Below are 27,657 nucleotides of genomic sequence, written 5' to 3'. Positions count from 1 at the left end.
TTGCTGTTTCTGCAGCAGGAATGGAACAATAGGGTGGAAAATACCAACGGGAGAAGACTAAAGATTTATGCTGAAAAACTTAATGCAGTTGTGATAGGACCTGATATACCGACCTACATACCAAGAGTAAATGGACTACCCGATGTACTGGACATTGTCGTAATGAAAGACATCACTGAAGAAATCAGCATTGATACAATAGAAGACGGAACTTCAGACCCCATTCCCATAGAATTCATAGTGGGACATGGCCCAAGAAACGAAGAAGAGACACAAACCAAGGATCGCACAGACTGGGAGAAATATAAGAATTTACTTCAGGAGAAAATCACGGAAATTCCCCGAATAAACACCCGAGATGAATTAGATGAAGCAGTTGAAAAATTGGAAAATCAAATAAAAGAAGCCTATGAAGAAAGCACCAAGAGAATAAGGAAACCAATTCCGAAACATTCACATGGAGATACGCCAAGGGATATAAAGGAACTTATAAAAAAGAACAGAAGACTCTACAGAACAACAAAAAGAGAAGAAGACAAGAAGAAACTGAAAAAGCATAGTCAGATATTGAAAAATGCTTTAACAGAACTGCGTAATAAAAGATGGCACCAGAGATTAAGTGAACTGAACACAAAAGATCACTCGGCTTGGAAAATGCAAAAACGCTTACGACGAGAACGGACAGTTATACCTCCACTGCAAGGAGCAAACGGAATGGTATATACGAGACTTGAAAAAGCCGAGGCACTTGCCGACTCAATTGAGAGAGAAGCCAGAATAAACTACAGAAATTATGATGACAATGAAGATCTAGAAGAAGAATAACTGATGATGGAACCACCGGATACCGAAATCATTCCAAAACCGGCTTCACCAACAGAAATCAGAGAGATCATAATGAAACTGAAAAACCGGAAAGCACCGGGAGAAGATAGGATAACGAATTATATGTTGAAGAAATTGCCTAGAAAAGGAATAGCAGCCTTGACGAATATAAAAAATGGAGTGATGAGGACCGAATTCTACCCAAAGAGATGGAAAACTGCAGAAATGATAGTTTTCAATAAGCCTGGAAAGGAACGGAAATTTCCTCAAAATTATAGACCAATCAGCCTACTATCAGCACTAGGAAAAATCGTCGAGAGGGTTATCGCCAAAAGGCTGAATGAGGAAACAGAAATGTTGAAGATAATTCCACCCGAACAATTTGGATTTCGACGAGAACATTCGACTGAACTCCAAATACTACGGCTCATAGAATACGTCACCGAAGAAATGCAGACCAAACAGGCCACAGGATTAGTTCTGATGGATATCGAGAGAGCTTTTGATAGAGTATGACACGAAGGCCTAATCTACAAGATGAAAAAAGCAGGATATTCGACCAAGCTATGCAAGATTATAAGGAACTATTTGAGGAATAGAAACTTTTATGTGAAGATAGATGGAGCAACCTCTTAAACCAGACAATTGGAAGCGGGTGTGCCTCAAGGATCGGTACTTGGACCTCTGCTTTACGTAATATACGTTTATGATATCCCGAAGAATGCTAGAAATATGCTCACCTTGTATGCAGATGACACAGAAATAGCGTTCAGACATCGACGCCCAGAGATCATACAACGGAGACTTCAGGAAGCCATGCATAGATGAAATACTCAAATGGTGCATCAAATGGAAAATCCAAATCAATGGAAGAAAGACTCATGCAATATCACTGCAAAAGAGAAGATTGTGGATGGAAGAAAACCTTGAAGTTGATGGAGAAGAGGTTGAATGGAAAAATGAAGCAACATACCTAGGAGTGACGCTTGACAAAGGACTCACATGGAAAAACCACATCCAATGTGCTGTCGATAAAACGAAAGCCGCAATGAGTAAACTTTATCCACTCATAGGCAGAAGAAGTCATATGAATAAGAACATCAAGTTGACGATGATTAAAACTATTGCGCGACCACAACTAACATATGGATCGGTGGCATGGGGCTTCGCAGCCAAGACCCACATCAAGAGAATACAGGCCACTGAAAATAAACTCCTTAGAATGGCGATGATACTAGGGTACGTACGTACCCTAGTTTGTTAGGAACAAACAAATCGTGGAATAGGAACCAGTTACTGAATTTATGAAGAGAAAGGCGGAAAGGATATTCGACAAAACCAAACAACATCCAAATGAGGAACTACGAAGATTAGTCGACTACGATCCAACGGAAGAAGCTTGAAGGTCAAAAACCTACCTCCGAAGACCGAGAGATCAGTTCAGGATTTAAATGTAACGAAAGAAGAGCTTAGCCTATAAAAGCTATAGGCAGCATACAACTATCAACACGACTATGATCGTGTGAGAGTCCAGAAACCATAAGAGTCAACTGGTTAATAGGCAAAATGCCCGGAACCTATGAAGAAGCAGTTAAGGGTTTTTAGTGGGTCTCGAGCTCAGAGAGTGAGAATCCCCACACTGTTCCCCCTCAGGAGAGGATGTATTCGTCTGTTTTGCAGATTTTCCTCCTGCTACACCAAGAAAAAAAAAAAGCTTGCCTCTCACAGTCACCACTATGTCATCGGCGTATGCCAGGGCTATAAGAGCCACCTGCCGTTAGCCTCTTCAGAAGATCGTCCATGACCAGACTCCACAGCAGAGGTGATAGTGAATTGGTAATTTTTCATTTTATCTGGCCCTCCCCTCAAAAAGTTTGCCCATGTCTAACCTAGACATTGGCTGTTTACGTATGCGCTCAGGAGTGTCTTAAAATGAACTTCAAAGGTGCGCATATCTATATCACCAAGGACAGCCAGGCCACGCCGAGTTCCCTGGAATCACACTGCCAGAGATCTCTGTTGACATGGGAGTGCCGTAATACCATAAAGCAACTGGCCAGAGACAACAAAGTGACTCTACTATATATGGGTACCCAGGGCACTATATAGTGTTGTTGAAGGAAACGAGAAAGCCGATGAACTTGCAAAAAGAGCATCCTGCTGGACCTTAGCCTTTCTGTGGGCTCGGAAAGTACCAATACAAATGGGATCCAACAATGGGAGTTGAACAACAGACTAACCCTCTGTAGAAACACTCCTGGACTTACTCAGTCAAAGAAATTCATGATGATTATTTCATCGACCTACACCAGAAAACTGCTAAAGTTGTCACGAGCTGAGCCTCGGGTGATGGTGGGACTGCTGACAGGGCACTGTCGGTACAAATATCATTTGCACCGTATGGGTGAGTCAGGAGATGAGATTTGTAGTCTCTGTCGATCAGAAGCAGAAACAGCTGAATACATTATTTGCAAGTGTCTAGAGCTGGCATATTTTTCTCTTAAAATTGTACAAGGAATCTCTTCTTTTCATTTCATTATATAATATTGTTTTTTCTCAGTTTTTTCATAAATGAAATCGAAATCGTTGTGGGCTCTGGAGGGGTAATTACCCTCTTTATCCCCCCTCCCGTAGGATCGCCCTTACTGAATATTTTAAACCGAGCCGATTCGGCAGAATCGGCCTGTATTTTATACAATGCTAACACCTAAAACCAACGGGGGGCCTGTAATTTCTTTATGTACCAAGGCCCGCCGAAGCTTTGACGCACCTGGTCCAAGCCATTGTAAAAATTGAAACTTACAGTCATCATACAATTTATTTGTTTGTATCTGATAATTATTTGTATTATTCTTAATTTCTTCTTTTTCGTATCTTAATGTTACAATTACACACTGTTTTCTATTATTCCCTCAATTAATTAAAACTCATTATAGCATAGTTTTTTTATGAAACCTTAATGAACATTTCAATCAAGAAAAATTTTCCTCATTATTATTATATACCCATAACTCTGAAGAAAAAATAATTCTGGCACATCCCAAGAAAAATTTGCTCTCTGTTGCTCTTCAATCCCATTCCCACTCTGCTAAATCTCCATTTTCAAAGATATTATAATATTGAAATAGTGATAGGATTTGTGAAATGAAAGAAAAGAGATATGAAAAATTTCTATTTCACTTGAAAATACATGAAATATGAAATGATATATCAAGAATGTACTCGGAAAAAATGAAACTGTGAAGCCTACAGTCTCAAATCAATAATTCACTGTTTACAGCTCATTCACAATTAATGTAAGCCTTATCCCCGGTTTCACAAAGCTTGATCTGGGAATCAAAGCTTGCTTGACATATAAACGTCAATTTCTTTGCAATTGATAATTCAGTCATGAGCATTCAGAATATCATTCTGGCATCCAATTATGATCTATATACACCTCCATTCAATGATTCTCAATTGATACTCCTTCCAAATATTCAGAAATGCAAAAGTAACAGTGATTTGGTTTAGGAAACCGAGGGACTGTCATATTGTTGATCGGACAATGGGAGTTTTGTGAAATCCATGCTTAATGTGTAATGTTGACATAAATGAAATGTTACTTCGATCATTGATTGATTGATTGATTGCATCTATCTATATATCGTGAGCATACAATCATAACCCATTGCATTCTGAGAATTCCCCTAAGTGGACTTGATAGGTTTTTACTGTTGAATGTTAGACTATTGAGGGCTTGATGTAAATTATGAAGGTTATAGATTGCTTGGAAAGATGGTTTTGGAGTTAAAGATCTTTTACAGGTGATAAAATGGCATTTTACCAAAAAAAAAGGGATTTAGTGGGTTTTGATTGTTTGCCCACGATATATTTTTATGATAATAAGCATAACAATGTTCAACATCCAACAATGAGTAAAGCAACAGTATGAGATAAAGTTTTAGTAGAGTTTAATGTGACGGGATACCACACAATCTGGTGTATGATAAAAGAGCTCCAGTAAAAGACCCTTTCTCCCTAGCAGTGAATTGTTCGAATAATAACTTTTCACGAAATAAGCTGAAATATTTTATATTAAAAGGCATTTTTCGGGCCGAAATTGATTCTTCCATCAGTATTCATATATTATCTTCTTTGGGAAATCATATTTGAGGAGAATGTTATAACGTTTTCATACATTGTCTCTTGTAATCCATAAAATTTATTCAATTCAAGAAAATTCTGCATTTTCTTGAGGGATTGAAAGTGATAAGTATCGGGAACTTGAGATTGCAGACTCTCACTGACTACTTCGAAAACAGATACTCATTCTACTCCTCGATAAAATGTATTGGTTTAAATCACATTTGATTATCATTTAAAATTTTAGTTTTGTTATTTGAGAATGCTCCAGATTTTTGAGTATTTCGATCATCTAATATTACCTAAAAAAATATATATATAACTGAATAGAATGGTACTTGTTCTGTACAATTCATTCGATACCTACTTTTATTTTTGGAAAATGGAAAGTTTGATGTACCCAAAAGAAGAACTCTTAATGCATGTAATCATCAGATTGCTTTCAAAGTATCAATATCAATGGTCTCATTTAATTAGTGTAATAAGTCGAATAAAAATCAGAAAGTTTCCGGCACCGACTGTAACGGTTATGTAAATATAAACAAACAGGTTAGGTTATCTATGGTCAGCTGTCAGCTGTACAAAATTTAAAATTAAATCCCCAACTTGTACAATCATATCAAAAATCTGTGCCTAACTTCTGTCAAACTTCATAAATGGTTAGACAAAGATGACAGACAATTGTCCTTTGGTCAGTCGGCCAATCAGGAGATAGTGGGCGGTATTTTCTGGCGAGTGATCCTTCGGGGCAATATATTTTCTGGGCACTGATCTTTCGATTCAAAGAGTTTTCGGGCGACCGATCCCTACTCGCGCCGAATGTAAACAAAGCGCTTTCTGCGTTCTTAAATTCTCCCTCTCTTTCTACAGATGTAAACGAAAAATCATACGATATCCACGTAACCCTCGCGTGCGCGCGTGCGCCGAGCTTACGTGACCGTCCGCAGCAGATGTGAAGGCTGACGATAAAAACAAATGAAACTCAGTCGGAAAATAACATCGTAAGCGAAAGGATCAAAATGGGAAGATAGTGTGTCGTAAACCTAATTAATTCTTTTCTTTGTGCCTGATATAAATCACAGTGACCGGCCGTTTCAAAACCGTGGACGTCTTCTTTTCACCATCCGAAAGCCAGGGAAATACTTGTACTTGTACTTTTTGTAAAATCGAACCAGAATAATTGTCGAGATGGTCGAGAAAAAAATAATAGAGGAAAACGAGCATCATTACGAATCGGGTGAGTAGGAGTGATTGTTAGTAGGGATTATCCAGTTGATTCTCGCTTTCTACAGTCCAAGGATACCTTGGAAGTTCGTCCTGTGTGAAAATCTCGATGGAAATCGTTAAATTTTCCAACCTGAAAAGTTTGCTTTGTCAGCATTTCTCCATTCATCGACTGCGATGAGATGCGGCAATGTTTATGTTTTTGTTTTGAACGCTGACGAGTGGCACCTACTAAATTTGACAGTTGTTACTACAGGCTCTGGGCCCACACGTAAACAAAGCAACAATTGAGTTTTTCCTCGCTTTTTCAAAAACAAAAAATATTAAAAAAAAAAAAAACGATCAATTTTATGATTTATATGATATTTTGAACTTATTTCGAGATTGCTTGCTGAAAATCTGTGAAATTCGTGTTTTTTTTTTTCATCCACTAAACCTTCTGTTGCGCAATATATCCAGTCTGATGCAATTTACTAGCATAAACCTGCAATTGGTGCTAACTTCGGTAAATTAATTGAATCGTTGAATTGGTAATAATAACTCTCCCAGTGGCATTGTACTGACGAGTTGAACGAATATTCAGATTATATTTTGCGAGTTTCCAATTATAGTATTGCCAATTGGTATTGAATATTTGCCGAAATTGAACAATGTACATTTACAAACATATCTATGACACTTTTGGTTCAAACTTGCTCCTAAAAAATGTTTTTTCATTATCGTGTGATATGCATAAAGGTGATGCAAGCATCATCGAATCAAAGAAAATGATTCACCTCATCAGCTGTATTATCGGAAAAAAATCCTGACGAAGCTTATCGTGGGTGTGATCCTTGAATTGGAAATGTTAAATGCTTACTTTGTAAATGGTTGAAGTCATGGATATGGTTGGGATAACCAAAACCATTCAATTAGCTAGCTTATTTTCATAATATTTACTGCCGAGACTGCCGGCGTTTGTAAAATCCAGATTGAGTTTCACTTTCACATGCGTGTGGGTTAATATCAGGAAGTGTTTTCAACCCCCTGTTGGACATCTGTGAACGTTGGCATTTCCGGAATTCGTTTTGGGGTATATTCAATTTGCATTTGCGTAACATGAAAGCGCTCCCTTGAAAAACGGCCGTTTACGACTTTTTACAACGTATGTACGAGATTTTAGGACAGTTTCTCGAAGGACTGAGGAACATCCCACTATGGGATTACTGAGACTCTATTCAGAATAAGAAACATTTAGTTTTCCACGAATTTATCCACATCATCTCAAGTGAATTCATGTAAAATTCAGTTATATTCATTACTGGTCTCATAACCTGTTACGTGGTTTACCATACGAGTGAAACCTTGACGAAACAGGGAAACCGTGGGCTTCGTTCGTTGGTTCTTTCGTTGTTTTAACACCCTTTGTTCTTCTCGTATGTCAAACGTCCTTCATTTTGCCCGTTGTTGACTGGATTGGAACACCCCTTTTTGATTTTTACCCGCATCATCTTGCGATGGATGACTCCGCTCGTGCTTTGCAGGAACCGCACTTTTGTGTGGCGAATATTGAAATTGAAACAGCGACGTCTCTGGATATCCTTGAAACCGCCGCTTGGTGTTGACAAAACAAACGCTGCTTTGCCGGCAGGATACGTTGATAAAGTTGGTTCGTTAAATATTTCATTCGCAAATTGCGGTTTTGTGTATTTTCGTTTCGCTAATACGCACTTTCGTTTCAGCGTGCAAAATTAGGTTACTCGTGTAGCCAAAATATCGGCGTTGTTTGCTCAACTTTCCTTGAAAAGATTACAGCCCGAGCTGTAACTTACGACAGTGGCTCTAATCATGAGAGTGTCCCGAAGGCAAATGAAAATTTAACGTTGAAACATGCAGCCTTTCAAAGGAAATTTTGTTGAAATTTTTCAACAACTTAACCAAAAATTAAATCACTTGGGTGACAAAATTTTGGGGGATTGCTCAAGAGTCCACATACCTTAAATTTGCATCGCGAGATACTTTTCCTTATTCATACGAGGATATATTGAAAAATTCTTAGCCTACTCTAGAACCAAACAGAATTTTAATGTCAAAATATTTTATTACTCAACATATTCTCCTCTTAATTGGATACATTTATTACAGTGAACCTGCAACGTCTCTAGACCTTTCAAAAAAAAATGTTTCAGATATCCGTTTTAGCCCAATTCGACGGTCTGATGAAATCATGTCATGAACTACATCGATATTTTCGGGAACTGACACAGAAACTGGCCTTTTCGATCGGTCATCATCTTCAATGAAAAATTTACCTCTTTTGAAGCTTGCAGTCCAATTTTTCACGGTCGCATACGAAGGACATTGATCACCAAGGGTATTAAGCATATCTTCGTAAATCTGCTTACCTCTTGATCCTTTTAAATACAGGTACTTGATGATGGCTCGATATTCCAATTTTTCGATTTTCACAATTTTGGTGGACATCTTCTTTCTTTTAATTTATTGCGTAACTCTGGTTTACTTTTTTGACCTCAAACTTCACACTGACACTTCTAATGAGTTATTGATCGTTGCTATGGTAACGCAATATTTTTTTATGCATGGAACTGGTCTAGGCTAACTAGATATTAATAAATCCTCGTATTATATCATTTAAAACGAATAAGGTGAAAACCATTCATAGTACTCTTTTCCGAGATGATTTCCAACGATATTAATTCATGCAATCTCGGTGTCCAGTTGATGAAGCGCTCTCTATAGTGGTTGCCTGAATTTGTCGACTCGTTAAGTCGTTTTTTAAATCTACTCTACTGGAATCACGAATCTATTGTACTGAAAAAAGGGGGCTGATAAATAGAGGGCTTTAACTCGAACCATTATCACATTGGGTGATCTACCTGAGTTCCCTTCGTTCTCGACGTCCACGAAGAAATGGGAACATAATCTGTAAATATCAATGACCCCACGGGTTCATTCTTGCCTTCTTCTACTCTGTAATCTGTGATTCTTGCCTACTTGATAACGAGTTGTCTAGGTTTCTCGTAAGTAGTTCAGTCACGTACACACCAGTTTCTTTCTTTGGAGAAAGATCCTTCAAATTCAAATTTGGCTGGTTTTAAATTTTTCAATAATTTAATTAAATGAAAATGTTATGGTGAATATATATTTTTATTGAAATATCCTCTGAAATGTCCTGTGTAATAATTTTTTTCCGAAAAATTGTGATATCTACTTTAGTAATTGGTGATATTTTGGGAATTTTATTCATGTGAATGATTCGGAAATGTTGAAACTTTGTGTAATGCAGCCATTTTTCCATATTAATCACCTAATTACTGTCCATACCATGCAATAAACCTCTTTTTTCTGATTCCAACCCGAAATTCGATTAAATATAAGCCCGATTTGAGCGAGTATGATAATGACGGACATTTCAATAACAAATTAATCGATAGCTCAAATATGAACTAATAGACAGATAAATTTCATCATTCAGCCACGTCCAGCTGTGAAAACCGAAAAGTTCGCCAATAAATTTAATTCCATTGTTGGGTCCGGATGATAATGTTCTTCGTGTTTGGCGAAAACAATAAATTGTCGCATTAAGAGATAATTTTTTATTAATATGTTAATACGACTTATCAGCATTTTCAAGGTGGAACGCCCTTTGCGATGTTTGTGTTACTGATCGACTTTTGAGAGGGAAGATTAAAAAGGTGGAGATCACCTTGGAATTTGCCATCCTCTTGCTGATCAAAAACGAGATATGGATTTGGATTTTTTCGCCTATGTTGCGCAAAATTTTGACTCTCAAGTCGTTTTAGTTTCAATATTGAATCGACTCTATTGGAGTTTTAATTTCTGTTTGTTCGACATTCCTTGAATTGTGATAAATTACATCTGAAGTAATAATTGGATCTTCGTGTTTTATTTCTGTTTTGTCTATACGTTCTATTGGCAAGGTTACCAGACTTCCTAGTTCAGGCAAGAAATAGAGGTGGCTGTGCTCAATCCAGTTCTGTATGGAGGTGTCCCATTTTCGACAAGCTCAGGGCTTTGTTCATAGCGATGAAAATGCGAAACAGAAATTTAGATCTACTAGCGGTCAGCGACGGCGAAGCTTCACTAGTGTCCTGGAAATTTTCCAGATCTAAATCTTATCGAGAACATCTCGAGACTGATAGTACAGAAGCCAGGGAATTTGATATTTTTTTTTGGGAAGATGTATTTTTGGATCCTTATAAGTTCGTTACCGAGTACGCAATTAAGAAGCCTGATATTTCATTATCGATACTTCATTTCGATAGAGCTTTATTCCTTTTGAAGATGAAACTGCTTCTCAATACTGAAACTATTGAGCAAGAATTGAAAGTTAGTTCTTAGCTTCCACGAAATTTCTTAAATACATTTATGTATCCTTTTGGAATCTCGCCAAGATTATGATATGTGTTTTTTATTTAGTTCTTCTATCGTTGAAGTATAGTTCGTCATCTTGAAAAATTATAAACAATGTGTAAATTTCATTGATTTATAGCGTTTTTTTTCTGATAACACGCATTTATAATCGTTTGTATAATTTTCGCTTGGTTTGACTTAGTTGTAATCGCTATAAACGTCTGAATATTAATTGAATAAATAAATGAACAATAATAATAATGAAAGGTCATCAGTGAAAAGCGTCAGTTTTAGTTGATGTGACATATATACGCTTACATCATTATTTGCATAGCTCATTGGCGTGTTTGTTCGTTACTTGATGGCCTCTCGCCAGAATTAAAAATAACAAAAGCGGGCAAAAAAATATTTGTTGTTGAAATCCATTTTACAGCTAAAATGGCAAGAACGACCAACAAATCAAGAGAAATTCTAGGCTAAAAACACTATGCTATCGATGAGTTGAATCGGTGTAATAGGTACTACCTACCCCTGTCTATGATAGGTGCTAACCTCACTTATGCCAGTTTTATCAAACTGTCGACTGACGTAGGTTTGCTTACGTTTTCATCCATACTTTGTATAGGAATTTTTCCGAATATCATGCACATGTTATTCAGATGTTTTCAACTCCAGAAACTTCGCAATGTTCGGAATTCTTGCACCGAATAAAAATCCAAACCACCTCGACAATCTGCACTAATTTTAAGTCGGCGTAATGTTTTTATCGCAATGGAATAGCAAACGGTCGACGATCTCTGCCAACAACCTCTACTCGGGGCATTTCGTAATAGTGTATGTACTTATTTCATTTGCTAGAACGGGCTATTTCGTAAATAGAAAGAAGCCTAGTTGGAAACAACGAATAGTTTCGTTAACCTGCCGGTAAAAGACGAAGTATGCAATTTTTCTCGCTGATAAAACGACCTTGGCTCAACAAGGAGCTGTATATGCACGATATACCTTAAAAAAATTGGTTGTCTTGGGGTTCGAATGAAAATTTAATCGACATTATTAAAGGACTTATTCGATGAGCGATTTAGATTCAATACCTACGCACATGGCGTTTATTCAGCTATCTTATCGGGATATACTTTGTAGGTCATTGATTGAAAATATTTTTGTTTAGTTTCCTCATCGGTTTATCTCAAAGGGGCTCTCAGAAAATTCCAGGGATTCGCATAAATTCTCTATTAGTTAATTCTACACCAAGTTCTTCACTATTACCAGGCAAGGTTACTAAAAAGATTGAAAGTATTGCAAATGATAGAACGAGATGTACACTTTCTGAGAAAGAAGTTTCAAACATCACTCGATATGAATCTTGCATGCATCATTTGCATATTTTTGCAAGGCCTTCCCTGACAGATTTGTCTAATCGAATATTTGGAAACATGATCGTCGAATATATCAACGGTTTCAAGAAACAAAGACAACATAAGTGACCGCGGTTAGATAAAGATATGATTTATAATTAACTAATCAGATAACCGCTCAATTATTCTTTTTATCGTAAATTAACAATGACATCAAAAAGTGGTGAGTAAGAATCGGTCATTTTCTATCCATTACATTAGTTTATGGATCGGGGTTTATCATCAGAAGCTTTTCGAATTCAAATTCAACAGTTTTTAAACAATCAGACAGAACAGATGCGAGAATAGAGTATTTTATTTGCCTAATTTATTCCCTTATTAAAGCCACATGCTACTCGTATTAGAAGAGGATCTTTACTTACAAGAAAAGTGTATAATATATGAAAATTACGTATTCAACCCAACACTAACATGACAAAAACAGCAGACTTAACGCTTCGGATAATCTCACCTTGAAAATTGTTATTTCAGGAATGTTTATTCTCATTTATCTCGTTCGTATTTCACACAGAACTTCCTGATAGCAAATGCTGGCTTGTTTATAAGACGTTATTTTTATTGTTTCAGCGTTAGGTAGCTTATGACTGAAACAAATATCCTGTCGAAGTTTTCACATTCGCGCGAGGTTGAAGTTACCCAAGGGCTCTTTGATTGGTTCTTTGAAGTTTATTATTTTTTTTAACCTCAATCTACTGGTTGCTATATATGCTTTCATGGGTATATGAGCCGTTACAGTGTTGTCTTGAAAAATCGCGGAAGCATTTATCTACTCGATAATAATGTTCCTAGCAAAACAATATGTATAGTTCCTCCGATTCCTAACAATGAGAATCTTTATCGTAGACAAGCAGGACGTCTGTTACCAACTGAGTGAATTGTGTTTCGCAATTGTAGAACAGACTGGGGGTCATTAGCCTTCAAGGAGAGCCTCTCCCTGATCTAGGAGCACAATAACATGCATCAACTTGACAATCATAACGCGTATAGATAAGCTGCACTCTCTGGGAGCTTAACAATTCAGATTTCAGGCTCTAGCCAAACCACAACTACGCTGTCATGATTAGCAATGATGTCACTGCTACCATTTCAGCGTTAAGCTACATTCACAATCAATTCACGGGCCGAAGTGCACTTCGGCACGGAAGCTTAGCAGATGGCGTTCTCCGTTACCATTCACAATGAAATTCAAGACAAAATTTCTTGCAAGTTGCAAACTATCACTTCGGCAAGGAATTTCGTGCCGGCTATAGATGATGCTGATGCTTATGGTATGATCAGTTACATTTTTGATTCATTTGAGTATTTGGTTCCAAGATTATTGCGAATGGTAAATTTCGTGCCGAATTGCACTTCGGCCCGCGAATTGATTGTGAATGCAGCTTTATGCGAAAGCTAAACCATTGGGCGAAACTTTTTTCTTTGAGAACGATCTAACTTTTCGTAAATTTCAAAGCTCTTGACTTTACATCGGCGTTCTTCTAATTTTTTCAATTCGATAATGATCGTTATTTTGGTATTGCATATCTTGGTAAATTCCGACGAATATTTAACACTTTTTTATGTGGTATATGATCAGGCCTCCAGTCATAAGGAATAACTCTATGCAAGTTGTCACATATTGATCGTGCATTTTGTTCCAGAGACGAGCGGTGGCTGCATCAATGGAGGCAGTATGGGTGAAGGTTTGGGGGGTGGAAGCGCCTCAGACAGTGGGGACCAAATGGACGCTGATACCAGGGTGAGAGAATTGGAACGCAGAAAGGAGGAAGCTAAGAAGAAGAGGAGGAGAAAGAAGCGTACCGGTTCTTCCATCGTTTCATCGTGCTTTCAAGGTAAGGGTTTTTCAGTTTTTTCGTGACGATTGAAGTATCTAGCATGTTCCTTTCACTTATTCCGATGTTAGACATTTGTGAACTTAGTTTTGATGTGGTAAAATCTCACAACAATTTCACCTTTTAGAGTCAATCTCGAGAATCTTTTTGCTGTACATAATATGAGGTGAAATAGCGGATGGCTAAACTGTTTTTAATTGAAAATCATTGTTGGCTGGATTGGTATTAGACGGTCGTTTCATGGTTGGAAACCTACTTGTATAGTATGCAAATTAAATTTCTCTTACTCAGTTTATGATGAGTCATAAGGAAAGTGGAGGTGTGCGTGCATTATTATTGATTCCAAGGAGTAAATTCGGGAAAAACAATGACAAATATTCAGGAGTAAACCGTTGACGTGAACTTGAAATATATTTACCTTGAGAATGAGACAATTCCTCATAATACTAATCAATACTCTCTAAATGATGGGAATATCTATTTATGTGGGAAACTCAACGAATGAGGCAAGAATTAGATAGAAGGTCCGTTCAGCATGGGCTCCCAGTCACTCGAGAATCAAAGGAAGCATACACCCAGAAAAGGAGCATGAGCTTCTTTCATTATCCAGCAATCTTGCGGTATAGGAAAATCTACCCATAAGAAACAGTTTCAGGAGAAGGAAAAACCGAAAGAGAATACTCTAGAGGTATCTTCCGACACTGAAATAGCCCAAAAAGTTCGTTGTCAACTTGAAAACTGCGTGGTGTAAGAATTATCTGGATCTTAGCAAGAATATGCTTCAACTCCTTCACCTCATTGTCGCCTCAGGAAGCGCTTGATGAGAAGGGGTCTAGCAGAAACTGGGGGGCAGATTCTTTGGGGGAGGTAGATGTAACCCCAGATCACCTGGTGCTAGAATGAATCACCATAGCCAGTCAACACATCTAGACTCTAGAATGCGTACTATCAATTTTTGAAATTTTGCACTTTTCTAATCTCAAGATGAAATATTGACAAAGAAATGTATACTCTACGAATGAGCACATCTTGAATAAATATTTACATGATCGCAAGATCGATGAGGAGATATATCAAATTGTTTGTGATCACTCAAAGGTTTAGGTCCAATATTTGGATAATAAAAAAGGATTTAATTTAGATAGTATCAAATATATCGATAATCACAACGCCATCTTTATAATATCATTTTGTGAAAGATGTTGAAATTCGAATCTTCAGAACCGATAAAGATAAGGACAAACAATAAAGTTGAATGCATTGTCCACCCAGTTAATTAATTTTAAACTTTAATTTCAGATCTTTACAAACTAACTGGTGAAGTATTAGGAGAAGGAGCTTATGCGAGTGTTCAAACTTGTGTCAACATCTACACCGGTGTCGAGTGTGCAGTCAAGGTGATTGACAAGGTACCAGGTCATGCTCGAGCCAGGGTGTTTCGTGAAGTTGAAACCTTCCACCATTGCCAAAGTCATCCGAATATCATACAACTCACAGAATTCTTTGAGGACGAAGAAAAGTTTTACTTGGTTTTTGAAAAGGTAAGAAAACGCTCATAGAAGAGCTAGGAAAATTAGACAAGTGTCTTAATAGATAAGCAAGAATTGTGATGATAGTTTAGTGTCTGAAAATATAATGAAATGAAAGGTTTAGCGGCATGCAGAATTCAATTCCTGTCTGCATGCCGCTAAACCTTTCATTTCGATAAGCAAGAATATCACAAAATGTCAGTGGGAAATGATAACTTCTTTTTATGTTACAGATTAATGGGGGACAGCTTTTGGGCAGGATTCAAGAGCACAGATATTTCAGTGAGGCAGCCGCTGCAGAGATAGTTAGGGAGATTGCATCGGCCCTGCGATTCATGCACGCCAAGGGAATCGCGCACAGGGACCTCAAACCAGAGAACATCTTATGCGTGCACCAAGATCGTCTTTGTCCTATCAAAATTTGCGATTTGGATTTGGGCTCAGGCATCCGTTTTCAATCCAGTTTTTCTAGTCCGTTGGCCACACCACAACTGAGAACTCCGGTAAGCATTGAATTTGTAAAATGTCCTGAACCGAGAACCTTCACTTGGACACTAAATAAAGAATTCGTATCTCGAAAAGTCTGTTTAACATATTATTTTTCAGGTCGGAAGCGCAGAATTCATGGCTCCCGAGGTCGTGGAGGCATTCATTGGAGAAAACGATTCAACTGTTTACGATAAACGCTGTGATCTGTGGTCACTAGGCGTAATAACTTACATCTTGCTCTGTGGTTACCCGCCGTTCTCTGGGAAGTGCGGCAGGGATTGCGGCTGGGAACGCGGCGAGAACTGTGGTGCTTGCCAGGAATTGCTCTTCCATAGCATTCAGGAAGGGCATTATGATTTCCCAGAGAGCGACTGGAGAGACATTTCAGAAGAAGCTAAGGATCTTATAAGGTGAGTTTTTGGGGTTATACACCGACAAATATGAAGTATGCAAGGCCGGTTTGCACCAATACCCCTTAAAACAAGTACTTAACTAAGTGTCGTTTAAAGTTAAAGGACGCTTAATTTTATTCTCAGTTGCACGACTGTGGCTTAACGGAATCTTAAGTAAGGGGCCCTTAGTTTTTACATCTAGTAATATTTCTGTTTTTTATTTTGGTGCAACTTCATCCTAGTCCGATAAAGCCATTTCATTGGTTGGCCGGTTGCTGATGATCGTTGTCATTTCATTAACCTAACTTTATTGTCATGTCAGTCAGTTTCAAGTAAATTATTATATTCTGTTGTTGAATCAGCATTATTATTGATGATGATATGGATTGTCAAATTAAAGGTACCTGGTACCTCAGTTTGTGTGAATTTGTTTTATTAATGTTGAAGAGGAACATGAAGAAAATGTCCTTATTGTCCTTGTTAGTACGAATACGATGAATGATTGCCAAGCAAGTGGTGGTAATCTACAAATGGCACTCAACTTCTCAACAGAAGAAGAGTTTGTTGCTAACTATCATATGATTTGTGACACAAAATTGAAAATTTAAAGAAAAGGCTTGGTATTCAGTAATGAATTCATTCAATTTTCAAAATCCATCAAAAATGGGAAGTTCTGCAGCTAGTTCAACAAATTATTTTAGATTAGAATCCTGCCCTTAAATACCTAAGTGGTCATTACAGGAGCGCTTAAATTTAAGGCTAGCTTTAGCCATTTAAATGTCATTAAACAGTTGGTGCAACGTAGTTTAAGTTAAGGGTTCATTTTAAGGGATACTTAACACTGAGTGCGTTTGGTGCAAACGGGTCTTAGAGAGGCAAAACGTCATTGACTGAGGTCTAATTTTCATGTCATAAAAAAGAGTGTCTCATCTGAGCCTCTCTGTCAGCTCGTGCATTGGGCACAAGTTGGTGGGCTAAAAGTGTGTTCTCCTTCCAGATCGCTGTTGGTGAAGTGCGCATACAAGCGAATCAGCGCAGAGCGCGTTTTGGAACACCCGTGGTTGAAGTTCGCCAGCGAGACAGCGGCACTCACCACGCCAGCAGTGATAAAAAAGAACAACTCCGCGCTAGAGTTATCTCATTTCGCGGAGTCCGCAATGGCTGTGAACAGAGTGGTGCAACAGCACTTCAGCATGAATTTGGGCTACTTGGAACGGCCAAGCGTATGCAGGAGGGACGCGAGTCCCTGTTCTGCCCATCTTTTCGGTCTTAGTCCACCGAGCGAGAGTCATCTGATGCAGAGACGTAGACGGGGCGGTTCTTGTCAGTACAAGACCCACGCTTCCTTGGCAACCCCTCAGCCGATCTCCAGTCCAAGTGGTTAAAATTGTGTTGGTAATCAACGTCACCAGAATTTTTATTATCATATTGTCATTGAACTATCTTTTCTTTTTTGGAAGGAAATTCTTATTTGGAGTCTTTGGAATAGTTAAATTCTTTCATTTACTATGATTTCCTGTCAGTTTTGGATTGATTGAATAATTCAGGTTCTCACTCCATATCAAAACAAATAAAAAAAAAAACAAAAAAAGAATGTCATTTTGTTTCACTTGAAATTTACTACTTTTTTGTTTGGATCGTTGCTACTCATAAAACTTAATTCTCCATAAATTAAAAAAAAATAAAAAAAAATATTTTCAGTATTTTGTAATAAAATATTTGTTGTGGTTTGAGAACCTCATGTCAGATCTACATGTAAGTGTTGCACATGAAGGGTTTATATTACGCTGGTAAAGTGAACCATGTTACAATATGAATTGATAGTCACTTCACAGTCCTTGTGAGTATTCTGAATTTCTCCCATTAATGTAAATACAGATTTATACTGACCTCATAAAAAAAACACTAACTGATTGAAACAAGTTGATCCCAGTGAAAATATTAGCTTGTATTGTGTCTCTTGATTTCCATTTGGAATTTGACGGGTAAACTTTGAATTATATGGAGGCTAAATCATCAAAAGCGGTTTGAAACAAGATGTGAAAACCCCTTTGTAGATCTGACACACTCTAGGTCAGTCTGTCAAAGAGTGAAAAGACCATAATTTGGTTTTTGAATTGTCAAAATTATTTTCATAATTTGAAATCTGATCAGTATTCTGTTCATAATAAAAATACAGTTAATTTCAACGATCTGATGAACGGGTTGCGAAACCTGAAATTTAAATATATCAAGTCGTTGAAGGTACATGATGCAGAATACAGAGAATACTTTCTCGTGGAAAGTTCACTAATGCTTTTTTTTGTAAAGTTGAAATTTTAATTTTGACAATTGTTTAATTCTTTGGGACTGGCCTAAAAGCAGTAGGATTATTTGGCCTAGGTTTATCATTGCGCTTCTATTTTTAATACTTTTGTATATGTTTATAGATTGAGACATCATCAGTCTACATTGTGATAATTAAAAATTAAGCATCCTGACTGTGCTATTTAGAGCACAGATAGAGACTGTAGACAAGCCGTACCTGCTTAAATTTTGTAAGATACGGAGGGTTTATTTTAGGAACTTGTTTGTTTCCAAACAATTGTACTGAGAAAGACAGTCCATATTTCTACTCTGAGAGTCCTAAGATACGTTTGGATATTTTTTTAACGTTTTGTAATGCTCAAGTCATCTAGCTCTATTGGTTGACATGTCGGAGAGTAAAGCCTTCTGTTCATAGGTACGATATCGGACTATGCGATAATTCTAAAAAGCTCCTGATTGGTCAGTTATTCAGAATTTCAAAATAATCAACTTAATTCGACCAATGGCATTTTTGGATCATCGCATCGTCGGATATCACAACTATGACCTAAGCATAGAGTAACTATCTTAAAACTATATCAGTCGATTCTAACAATTCATTTGTATGTTCAGGCAAAAAAACTTTCGAGATATAATATAAAACCTAAGCTTTAATATTGTGAAATTTATGAAAATTATCCAGTATTTACTCATGTTTTACTGTTACGTTGTGTTGATTAATATATAAGTATGTTGAGAAAAAAATTATAAAAAAAAACAAAATTATTTTTCAAGGTCTCTATTATTCTGTTAATTTGTGGAAATTTAATCCTTCACTTTGGAAAGCAATGTGTGGTTTAGCATTATGCAATATAATATACTTATACAAATCTGGAACTTCAACATAGAAAAAGCATCGCTGAACTGTGATAAAGAACTATTCACCATTTATATTATTATGCCAAATTATTTTTTATATATAGATCTTTATTCTTGATTTTTTATGTTTGTTAGTAATTGTTCAATCTGCAACAACAATGAGGTTTCTGATTTTTTGCTTTCTTCATGTTAACCAAGTCGGTACAAATATAAAGTTTTGATATCAATATAAATTGATATATTGTTTTTGAAGCAAATGGATTGTTGAGAGTCGACTGTAAAAGTTTTGTTCCAAAACCCAGTGTGATATGAAGAAAAGTACATCTATCTGATTGAAGAATTTATGAGCTTATGTTGCCAAGAATGTGTGAGAACGAATGATTGATATCTTTTGAATGATGAGTACTCTTGAAGATTTCTTTCAAGCATTTATTGAATCCAATCCGTATCATTTTTATACCAAAAGAAAAATCGAAAAAAGATATCAGTTTGTTATCGAAATTTATCATGGTTTTCCATGAGTGCCATCTCTTCTGTTATTTTATATCGTTTTGAAAAATTAATACTTATTATAAGTTTGATCGAAAATAGGGTTCAGTTATAATTTGTATTTACAAAAAAAAAGTTATTGTTGAGTATAATAATGTTTTCCTTTTTCTTATTTTTAAGTCAGCTAGCAGTGATCTTGATCAGAAATCATAGTGATGGAAATTTATTTACCAAGTGTGCTTTAATTTCATATGATAATAAATAAAATTCGATTTTTATAATTTTTGTCTTTCAATAACGTATTCCAGTTAAAATGGTTCTATTTAGACTGAATAAAAGATGAAATATAGTGTTCATGGTAACAAAATGATATGAATATCAATTTTATTCACTTGAAATGGTTGGATAATGAAAAATTTATTGAGCTAAAAACAGATTATATGATTTTCACAAAAAGTTTTTAAACCATGATACGCATTTCGCATCTTCAGGTGGGTGAAGGTATATAAACTGAAATGACCAATTTTTGTGAAAATCAAATAATCTGTTTTTAGTTCAATTATGGATTTTCATCAAGTATCAGGTACATCAATTCAATATTTGGAAAAATTATTGAATGACTGGTTCTACCATATACTGGGTTCTACGCACCAAGAGCTTTCTTGTACCTGGATTGGATAGGGTTAAATAATTCGAATGGTGGATTTATGCAGAGAATAATTATTATCTATAATATTATAGCAAAGATTGATAATAAATAACCTTTGGTGAAGCCAAAATCTCTACAGAAGTTTTAAAGTTCTATAGTGGTGTTTTGTTCTATGCCTTGAACGTTAACCTCAAAACAGTTAAAGCACTTCTAACCTAAATTTCAAGAGTAAACACTAACGTGGTAACGTTCTTTTAAATATTTAAAAAATGGGTAAAAAGAAGATAAATTTGAAACACAAGAAAAAGGTTTTAAAAAAGAAAGTTGTCGTAGAGGAACCTTCAGATGTGGAGGAGGATATCGGTTTGTACGAATTTCAATGTTACTTTCTTGTTTATTTTTATCTGTTTTGATTTCAGAAGAATGTGAAGAAGAACCTGCAAGTGAGGTAGTGAATTCAGAAGAAGGTGGGTTGAAATATGGAAATTTTCGTCTATACAATTCAAAAAAGGTTACCGACTTGAGCATAACAATATCAATCTGATCAAGACACATCATTCGAGTGTTCTTCATATATCTGTATATAGAATTCCCTGGGTAATTCAATTGTATTGAATTCCTCAATGGAAATTATCTGTCACACAGTTTTTTTCCCTTCGAATCGAGCAACTAACTTTACCAAGTAGTATCATCGTATACGAAATTTGTAAATTAAATGAACATTTAACTCATGTATGCCCAAGTCAGTATCTGAGTAAATATTTCAAATACTAAAGTTTTCATTTTGTAGAAAGCGATGCAGATCAATCAACAGAATTAAATTCTGGGGAGGGTGAGTAAGATTTTGTGAACAGATTTGGTTCAATTCAATTTTCAATATAACATTTTCAGAACTTGACAGTGATGAAGATGAAGCAGACTTTACTTATGGAGATATAAATGAACATAAAAAATCATTAGAAAAACTGAAAGAGTCAGATCCAGAGTTCTATAAATTTTTGGAAGAAAATGATAAAGAACTTTTAAATTTCAACTTATCAGATGAAGATGATGACGGTGAAGTGCAGAATGAATCTCAAGTACATGTTCCTCAACTAGACAGCGATGAAAGTGATTTTGAGGTAAGCTCTTTTTATTTCATTACTAAGATGGTCAAGTCTTTTGAATACTCATAAAAAATTCCAATTGTTTCAGGATGAAGATTCGAAAGGAAAAGAGAATAATATCACGTTCAAATTACTGAAAAAGTGGCAGGTAGATATTAAAACTGATAAGTCAAACAAAACTATCAATGAGCTTGCTCAAGCACTTCATGCAGCTTTGTTATTAGTATTACCTGAAGAAGAAAGTAGTGGAACTGTGTCAGATTATAAGGTAGAAGGTGAGATTTCAGATATATTTTTTCCATAATATATTCTTTAACTGATCAGATGAAACGGTGCAATTTCTATATTTTTCTTTCATAAATTCTCATTTGATTCTTTATAGGACTGTTATAGATCAGAGTTTTCACTACAATTATTAATCAGGTTCATATAACTGATTTTTCTACTCAATAATTTTTTTAGGGTCTGCGATTTTCAATGGAGTGGTACAATTATGTGTCCTAGAGTTTGGACCGGCTGTGAAAAGATTTTTAGGATTGGTATCTGGATCCAAAGAAAAACCACATCTGTGCAAAAAATTTAAAAAAGTGAAGAGAATTCTGAAATGTTATTTCGAAGATCTACTGAAGGTAAATTATTTATACATACTCATAAACCCTTATTTGAACAGTTATTTGATCATCTCCTCTAACTTGAAAATAATTTTTTGTTTCAGCTTCTGTCGGGAGTGGCATCTGCAAACATCCAGACTGTTTTACTGAAACACTTACACTACATGTCTTCTATGTTAATCTCTTTCCCGAATGTCACCAAAGACATACTTAAACAGCTCATTAAAATATGGGGTGTGTCTGATGAAGGAGTCAGGGTTATAGCCTTCTTTTGTATCTTGAAAATCAGTCGTAATACTCAATCTCTCCTTGACACTGCACTTAAAACTATGTTCATTACATATGTAAAAAATTCTAAATTTGTTAGCCCTTCCAGTTTGCCTTGCATAAATTTCATGAGGAGATCTTTGGTGGAAATGTTTGCCTTGGACTTGAACTTGGCTTATCAGCATGTATTTCTGTACATACGTCAACTAGCAATACATTTAAGGAATGCTATGACCCTGAATAAGAAAGAGAACATACAGGCAGTCTACAATTGGCAGTTCATAAATTCACTCCAATTGTGGGGTAATTTGTTGAGTGTCACTTGTTCGAAGCCCCAAATGCAACAGTTAGTGTACCCGTTTGTTCAAGTTTGTTTGGGAACTTTGAGATTGGTGCCCACTACCCAATATTACCCTCTGAGGTTCCATGTTACACAAATTTTAATCAATCTCTCTCGAGATGCAGATATATTTGTTCCGGTTCTGCCTTTCATTGTTGATGTAAGTAGAACAAAAAAAAATGGGAGTATTCACCTACATTAAAGATTTATTTCAGGTTTTGGATAACTACGATTTTAACAAGAAGCACCAGAAAGTTTCCATGAAGCCTCTTAAATTCAACTTCGTTTTGAGGTTATCAAAGTCTCAGTTAGTTGAAAATGGTTTCAAAGATACTCTTATTGACACCATTTATGATCAACTCTTAGAATATATGACTATTCAGTCCAGTAGTATAGCTTTCGTAGAGCTGGCACTTTTGACAAAGATACAGGTGAGACTTTTATATGCCTAATATCAAATTGATTTATTTGTTTTGACCAGAAATAACATTTTTAATAATTTTTTTCCTCTTAAAGATCAAAAAGTTTTTGAAGAAATGCAAAAATCCCAATTATGTGAAAAAAATCAAACAAGCCTTGGATAAAATTGAACAGAATGCTCAGTTCATTGAGAATGAGAGGAAGAAACTGACAATAAATCTCGCAGATTTCAAGCAATTGGAGGCACATGAAAACCAGATAAAATGTAATGGTACACCATTGTCAACTTACTATGAGAGTTGGAGTAAAATGCGAAACCAGAAGAAGAGGAAAGAAGCAACTATGAATGATGAATTAGGGGAATATAATCTACCTACTACCAAGAAACGAAAATTGAAAAATAGTGAAGTAAAACAGAAAAATAAGGATGTCGAGTTTGTTTTCAGTGACAGCGAAGACGATGAAGAAAGCCAAATACTGAAGAAAAAAGTTGACATTGAATCAGATTGATGAAATGGATAGAAATTTTATTGATTAAAGTTGATTTATCTATTTAAAATGTCTTTCAATGTTTACAATTATTTACTGATCTACACCTTGATTAATCAGCCAAAATAACCAATAATAACCAAAATAACTTAGAGGTCGATTGCACTTGAAAAAGAAAACAGAAAATTAAATAATTTAGATATTTGTAAATCAGATAAAAGACGAAATTATTCAAAGTCCAAACAGAAATTTATTTTTTAGCTATGTCGACCCAGGTCATTTTACTAACTAATTCGAGGTCGTAGATCACGAATATGCAATTAGATTTTTTGTACGATTAGAACTTTCGGAAAAAAATCACTTTTATTGGAAAAAAATTGGTCAACTTTGAGGAGCTGTATCAGCCAGGAAAGAGGCACTCGACATAAGCTGATTTTTTTGGTGATACATTGGTTCTTTGCCAATAGAAAAAATCAGCTTTCATTCATCTACCGCGAACAGTACAGATTTTATGATTTTTTCCGCGATGGTCCAAAATTTCCAATTTTCTATGGACCATAACTTGAAAACTAATCCTTTCAGCAAAATTCTTTTTGCATATTCGTAATCTACGTCCTCGATTTAGTGAATACTTCAATTTTGGTGGAAATCGGAGGGATCGAAAATTTTTCAAATTTTCCATACATATGCATGGAAAAAATTGCGATTTTTTGAAAAATATTTTTGTTCTCCGATCAAAACCAAATTTACAATGTACACTAATTCGAGGGCGTAGAACACGAATATGCAAACAGATATTTTTAAAAAAATTTATTTTTCAAGTTATGGTCGATGAAAAATCTGAAATTTTGGACCTTCGCGGAAAAAATCATAAAATCTAAACTGTTCGCGGTAGATGAATGAAGTATGGTTTTTTCTATACGCAAATAACCAATCTATCACCAAAAAAATCAGCTTATGTCCAGTGCCTTTTTTTTGGCTGCTACAGCTCCTCAAAGTTGACCAATTTTTTCGAAATTTCACAAAATACAGATACTACAACAAATCTAATTGCATATTCGTGATCTATGATCTCGATTTAGTGAGTAAAATGACGCGGGTTGATATAGGTGAATGAGTAAATTTTTTTCGGACTTGGAATAATTTCGTTTATGAAGCGCGGGTAAACATCAGTAAAAGATTAAATTATTCTTAACAGAAATTTATCTTATCGTTAAATTGAAAAAAATCTTCCTTATGGCATTTTTATATGCAAAAAAACTTCGTTCCGTCACCAATTTTGTGATTACTAAAAGCTTCCAGTCCGGCACTGCACATTTTTATGTCAGCTATTCTGTTGTTTATATTTAATAAAACAAATTGATAACAAATTCAGTAAATTTATCTTTTCTTTAATAGAATTATTGTTTTATTCCTTGACTTCATCCATGCCTAATCAATTTATGAAACGCTGAATTTATGCTGAGGCCGTTTCTATTAGAAATATAATGGAACACACTGTGCACACCTGTGTTGACTGAAGAGAATTGGCGGATTTCGAATGAAATCTTGAATTATGATCAGAAACAATCACAATCATAATCTGTTATAATTTATAATTATGCTTTGATCCTAACTTGATATAATTTTGGTGAAAAATTAAAACATATATAACATTAAAAATGACTTCTCCCGGCGTTCTTTTACCAGTTGATGTGAATATTGAAGAGGATAGATCTCCTGCCAGGTATTTGGTTATCATACTAATTTCAAATATTGAATACTGAAGTTGTGTTTTTTTCCAGTAAAAGAGTAAAATATAGTAATGAAATTGAGAATCTTCCTCATTGGAGCTTAAGTAACGAATTAGAACTTCATGAAGAAATCGATCAAGGTGTGAAGAAATTAGAACCGGAATCCGAAATTCAAGAAGATGACACTATATTCAAGAAAGACAGGCCTGAATTCATAGATGTTTCTTGTCATTCAATGAGCCCCGGAACTAGACAGAAACAAGTAACATTTATCATATAAAATTTTCTTCCCATTTGCACATCATATTTCAATTTCAGATTGCTCTTCTTGAGTCGACACTCACAAAAGATACCTTAGAAAGACTGAATTTAGGAGAATGGTCCACTGAATCAGCTCCTTCCATCCACTCATGCCCAAAAATTGGTATTTAATAATATAAGAAAATAAATATGTTGGGCACATGCTAATACCTCATTTTATTCTTGCAGATTATTTTGAATTGCTGTCAGATGAAGTAATACTGCAGATATTTATGTGGATCCCTAAACGTCATTTGATGGATGTTAGCTTAGCATGTAAACGCTTCAGAAGACTGGTACAAGATGAGAGTTTATGGACTAGAATGGATGTATCTAATAGGAGGCTGGGAAAAGGCATTTTGGGGCGATTTTTGAGTAGTCAAGTTATTGTACTGAGGTTAGCAAGATCGGAGGTGAACAATGATTTTTGATTAGTTAGAACTTCTGGTATGAAATTGTACGTTTTAGATTCTTCATCCACCGATTCTTCCAAGTCAACCAGTCTTTTCACCAGAGTTCAAGTGTAGATTGACATTTTTGGACTTGAGTATGGCTTCTATCTCAACTGAAAGCCTTATAGATCTTTTCAATAAATGTACAAGGCTAAAAAAATTGAGTTTAGAACATGTACCCCTAAATGATGCGGTTTTGGAGGCTTTAGCTGGAAATAAGGATCTAGAAGTTATAAATTTTGCTATGGCCACTGGAATTGCTGTACCCGGATTACAGTATTTACTTAGGAATTGTAGAAAGTAAGTTGCATATTAAATAGTACAACTGTGGATATGTGGACCTTCTGTAAACATAATATAATCTCTATTCAAATGATTTTTTTAGAATAAAAGAGTTGAATATATCTTGGACATATCTGACACAGCCAACAATTAAGTTTCTTTGCGGAAATCTACCATCTACATTGGACCGGCTTAACTTATCAGGCTGTAGAAAACTGATGTGTGATGCAGGTTAGCTTATTTCTATTCTTTCACTAAGACAAATTTTTATTTCAACTAAAATTATGATTTCATTTATGTATTTATGTGTATCTTTTTTTTTTCATCAGACATTGCCGCTTTAGTTCATAGTTGTCCCCGCTTGAGAGAGTTGGATTTATCTGACTGCACTGCCATTACCGGAGAAGCTGTCAAACAAATAACTGCATTGGAGGATCTCAATTTCCTAGCACTATCAAGGTGCTATGCAATTTGCCACCGATCTTTGTTGTGAGTGTAATTTTTTTTCTATATGAATGAATAGAGTAAATTGAAGAAAAATAAATTGATACAACATACTAATTTTTTCCAGAATACTGAAGAAAATGCACTCTTTATCATACCTAGACATTCATGGTGGTTATATAGATGAAGAAGAACTGAATCAAGTGCAACAAGGACTTGGTGCTCGAGTGCATATAAACAAATTCAAATTCAGTTCTATAGCCCGCCCTACAGTAGGTTTAAGAAGATCGAGTATTTGGAATATTCGTGTGAGGGAATAACAGAAAATGTTGAAATGTGATTTAGATATAAAAAATATAAAACTAATAGAATTGAGTTGAAGAGTTTTGGATATTTATAACACTTTATAGTGTATGAATTTTGTATTTATTTTGAACATGATACAAATGAAATATAATTTTTGTTGAAATTCTGTTTATTTATTTTCATTACACCTATTATTTTGAATAATCTACATCAGAAATCAGACTGAAAAATTAGTAATGTTACAGTGGGTTCAAGCAGAGTTTCTAAGAACTGAGATCCTGTAAAGAGCTGCTATTGGCAGTTGGCGTTAACGTGATCGCCGTCTGTTCATTAGATTGGTTGATTTCTCTTAGTTCTTAGTATGGAGGGTATGTCTCTACCCTCCATAGTATGGAGGAT

General features: G+C 35.6%; 3 protein-coding genes and 1 long non-coding RNA gene across 4 annotated transcripts; 3 read left to right on the top strand and 1 right to left on the bottom strand.

The window, feature by feature from the left end:
- Nucleotides 1-3,982: 3,982 nt before the first annotated feature.
- On the bottom strand, nucleotides 3,983-5,749 carry LOC123314477. The gene is made up of 2 exons (XR_006537825.1): nucleotides 5,318-5,749; nucleotides 3,983-5,252 (listed from the first exon to the last, which is right to left on the bottom strand). It is a non-coding gene; the product is annotated as an uncharacterized LOC123314477 (long non-coding RNA).
- Nucleotides 5,750-5,921: 172 nt separating this feature from the next.
- On the top strand, nucleotides 5,922-17,699 carry LOC123314475 (MAP kinase-interacting serine/threonine-protein kinase 1-like). The gene is made up of 6 exons (XM_044899784.1): nucleotides 5,922-6,187; nucleotides 13,604-13,795; nucleotides 15,095-15,336; nucleotides 15,558-15,827; nucleotides 15,931-16,223; nucleotides 17,203-17,699. The coding sequence occupies exons 1-6, from the start codon at nucleotides 6,139-6,141 to the stop codon at nucleotides 17,588-17,590; spliced, it is 1,434 nt and encodes a 477-aa protein (XP_044755719.1). The 5' UTR covers nucleotides 5,922-6,138; the 3' UTR covers nucleotides 17,591-17,699.
- A 2,999-nt stretch (nucleotides 17,700-20,698) lies between these two features.
- LOC123313908 (nucleolar complex protein 2 homolog) lies at nucleotides 20,699-23,811 on the top strand. Its single transcript, XM_044899012.1, has 9 exons — nucleotides 20,699-20,871; nucleotides 20,928-20,975; nucleotides 21,299-21,340; nucleotides 21,400-21,629; nucleotides 21,703-21,889; nucleotides 22,077-22,243; nucleotides 22,330-22,992; nucleotides 23,048-23,263; nucleotides 23,349-23,811. The coding sequence occupies exons 1-9, from the start codon at nucleotides 20,778-20,780 to the stop codon at nucleotides 23,760-23,762; spliced, it is 2,061 nt and encodes a 686-aa protein (XP_044754947.1). The 5' UTR covers nucleotides 20,699-20,777; the 3' UTR covers nucleotides 23,763-23,811.
- A 1,274-nt stretch (nucleotides 23,812-25,085) lies between these two features.
- On the top strand, nucleotides 25,086-27,421 carry LOC123313673 (S-phase kinase-associated protein 2). Its single transcript, XM_044898644.1, has 8 exons — nucleotides 25,086-25,467; nucleotides 25,526-25,736; nucleotides 25,793-25,898; nucleotides 25,964-26,187; nucleotides 26,243-26,526; nucleotides 26,612-26,739; nucleotides 26,838-26,997; nucleotides 27,080-27,421. Exons 1-8 carry the CDS (start codon nucleotides 25,403-25,405, stop codon nucleotides 27,270-27,272), a joined length of 1,371 nt encoding a protein of 456 aa, XP_044754579.1. The 5' UTR covers nucleotides 25,086-25,402; the 3' UTR covers nucleotides 27,273-27,421.
- The last annotated feature ends 236 nt before the right edge of the window (nucleotides 27,422-27,657 follow it).

This window comes from Coccinella septempunctata, chromosome 5 (assembly GCF_907165205.1).
Source record: "Coccinella septempunctata chromosome 5, icCocSept1.1, whole genome shotgun sequence".
NCBI lineage: Eukaryota > Metazoa > Arthropoda > Insecta > Coleoptera > Coccinellidae > Coccinella > Coccinella septempunctata.
Note: the sequence above shows the minus strand (reverse complement) of the source record. Positions and strands in the feature narration are given on the sequence as shown.

Bases quoted from the DNA above. Each gene is read 5' to 3' on its own strand.
- LOC123313673 (XM_044898644.1), top strand. From the start codon at position 25,403: ATGACTTCTCCCGGCGTTCTTTTACCAGTTGATGTGAATATTGAAGAG. The intron at 26,527-26,611 runs GTAAGTTGCATA...TGATTTTTTTAG, and splicing joins TTACTTAGGAATTGTAGAAA to AATAAAAGAGTTGAATATAT. The intron at 26,740-26,837 runs GTTAGCTTATTT...TTTTTTCATCAG, and splicing joins AAAACTGATGTGTGATGCAG to ACATTGCCGCTTTAGTTCAT.
- LOC123313908 (XM_044899012.1), top strand. From the start codon at position 20,778: ATGGGTAAAAAGAAGATAAATTTGAAACACAAGAAAAAGGTTTTAAAA. The intron at 21,341-21,399 runs GTGAGTAAGATT...TAACATTTTCAG, and splicing joins AGAATTAAATTCTGGGGAGG to AACTTGACAGTGATGAAGAT. The intron at 21,630-21,702 runs GTAAGCTCTTTT...CAATTGTTTCAG, and splicing joins GCGATGAAAGTGATTTTGAG to GATGAAGATTCGAAAGGAAA.
- LOC123314475 (XM_044899784.1), top strand. From the start codon at position 6,139: ATGGTCGAGAAAAAAATAATAGAGGAAAACGAGCATCATTACGAATCG. The intron at 6,188-13,603 runs GTGAGTAGGAGT...ATTTTGTTCCAG, and splicing joins CGAGCATCATTACGAATCGG to AGACGAGCGGTGGCTGCATC. The intron at 15,337-15,557 runs GTAAGAAAACGC...TTTATGTTACAG, and splicing joins TTTACTTGGTTTTTGAAAAG to ATTAATGGGGGACAGCTTTT.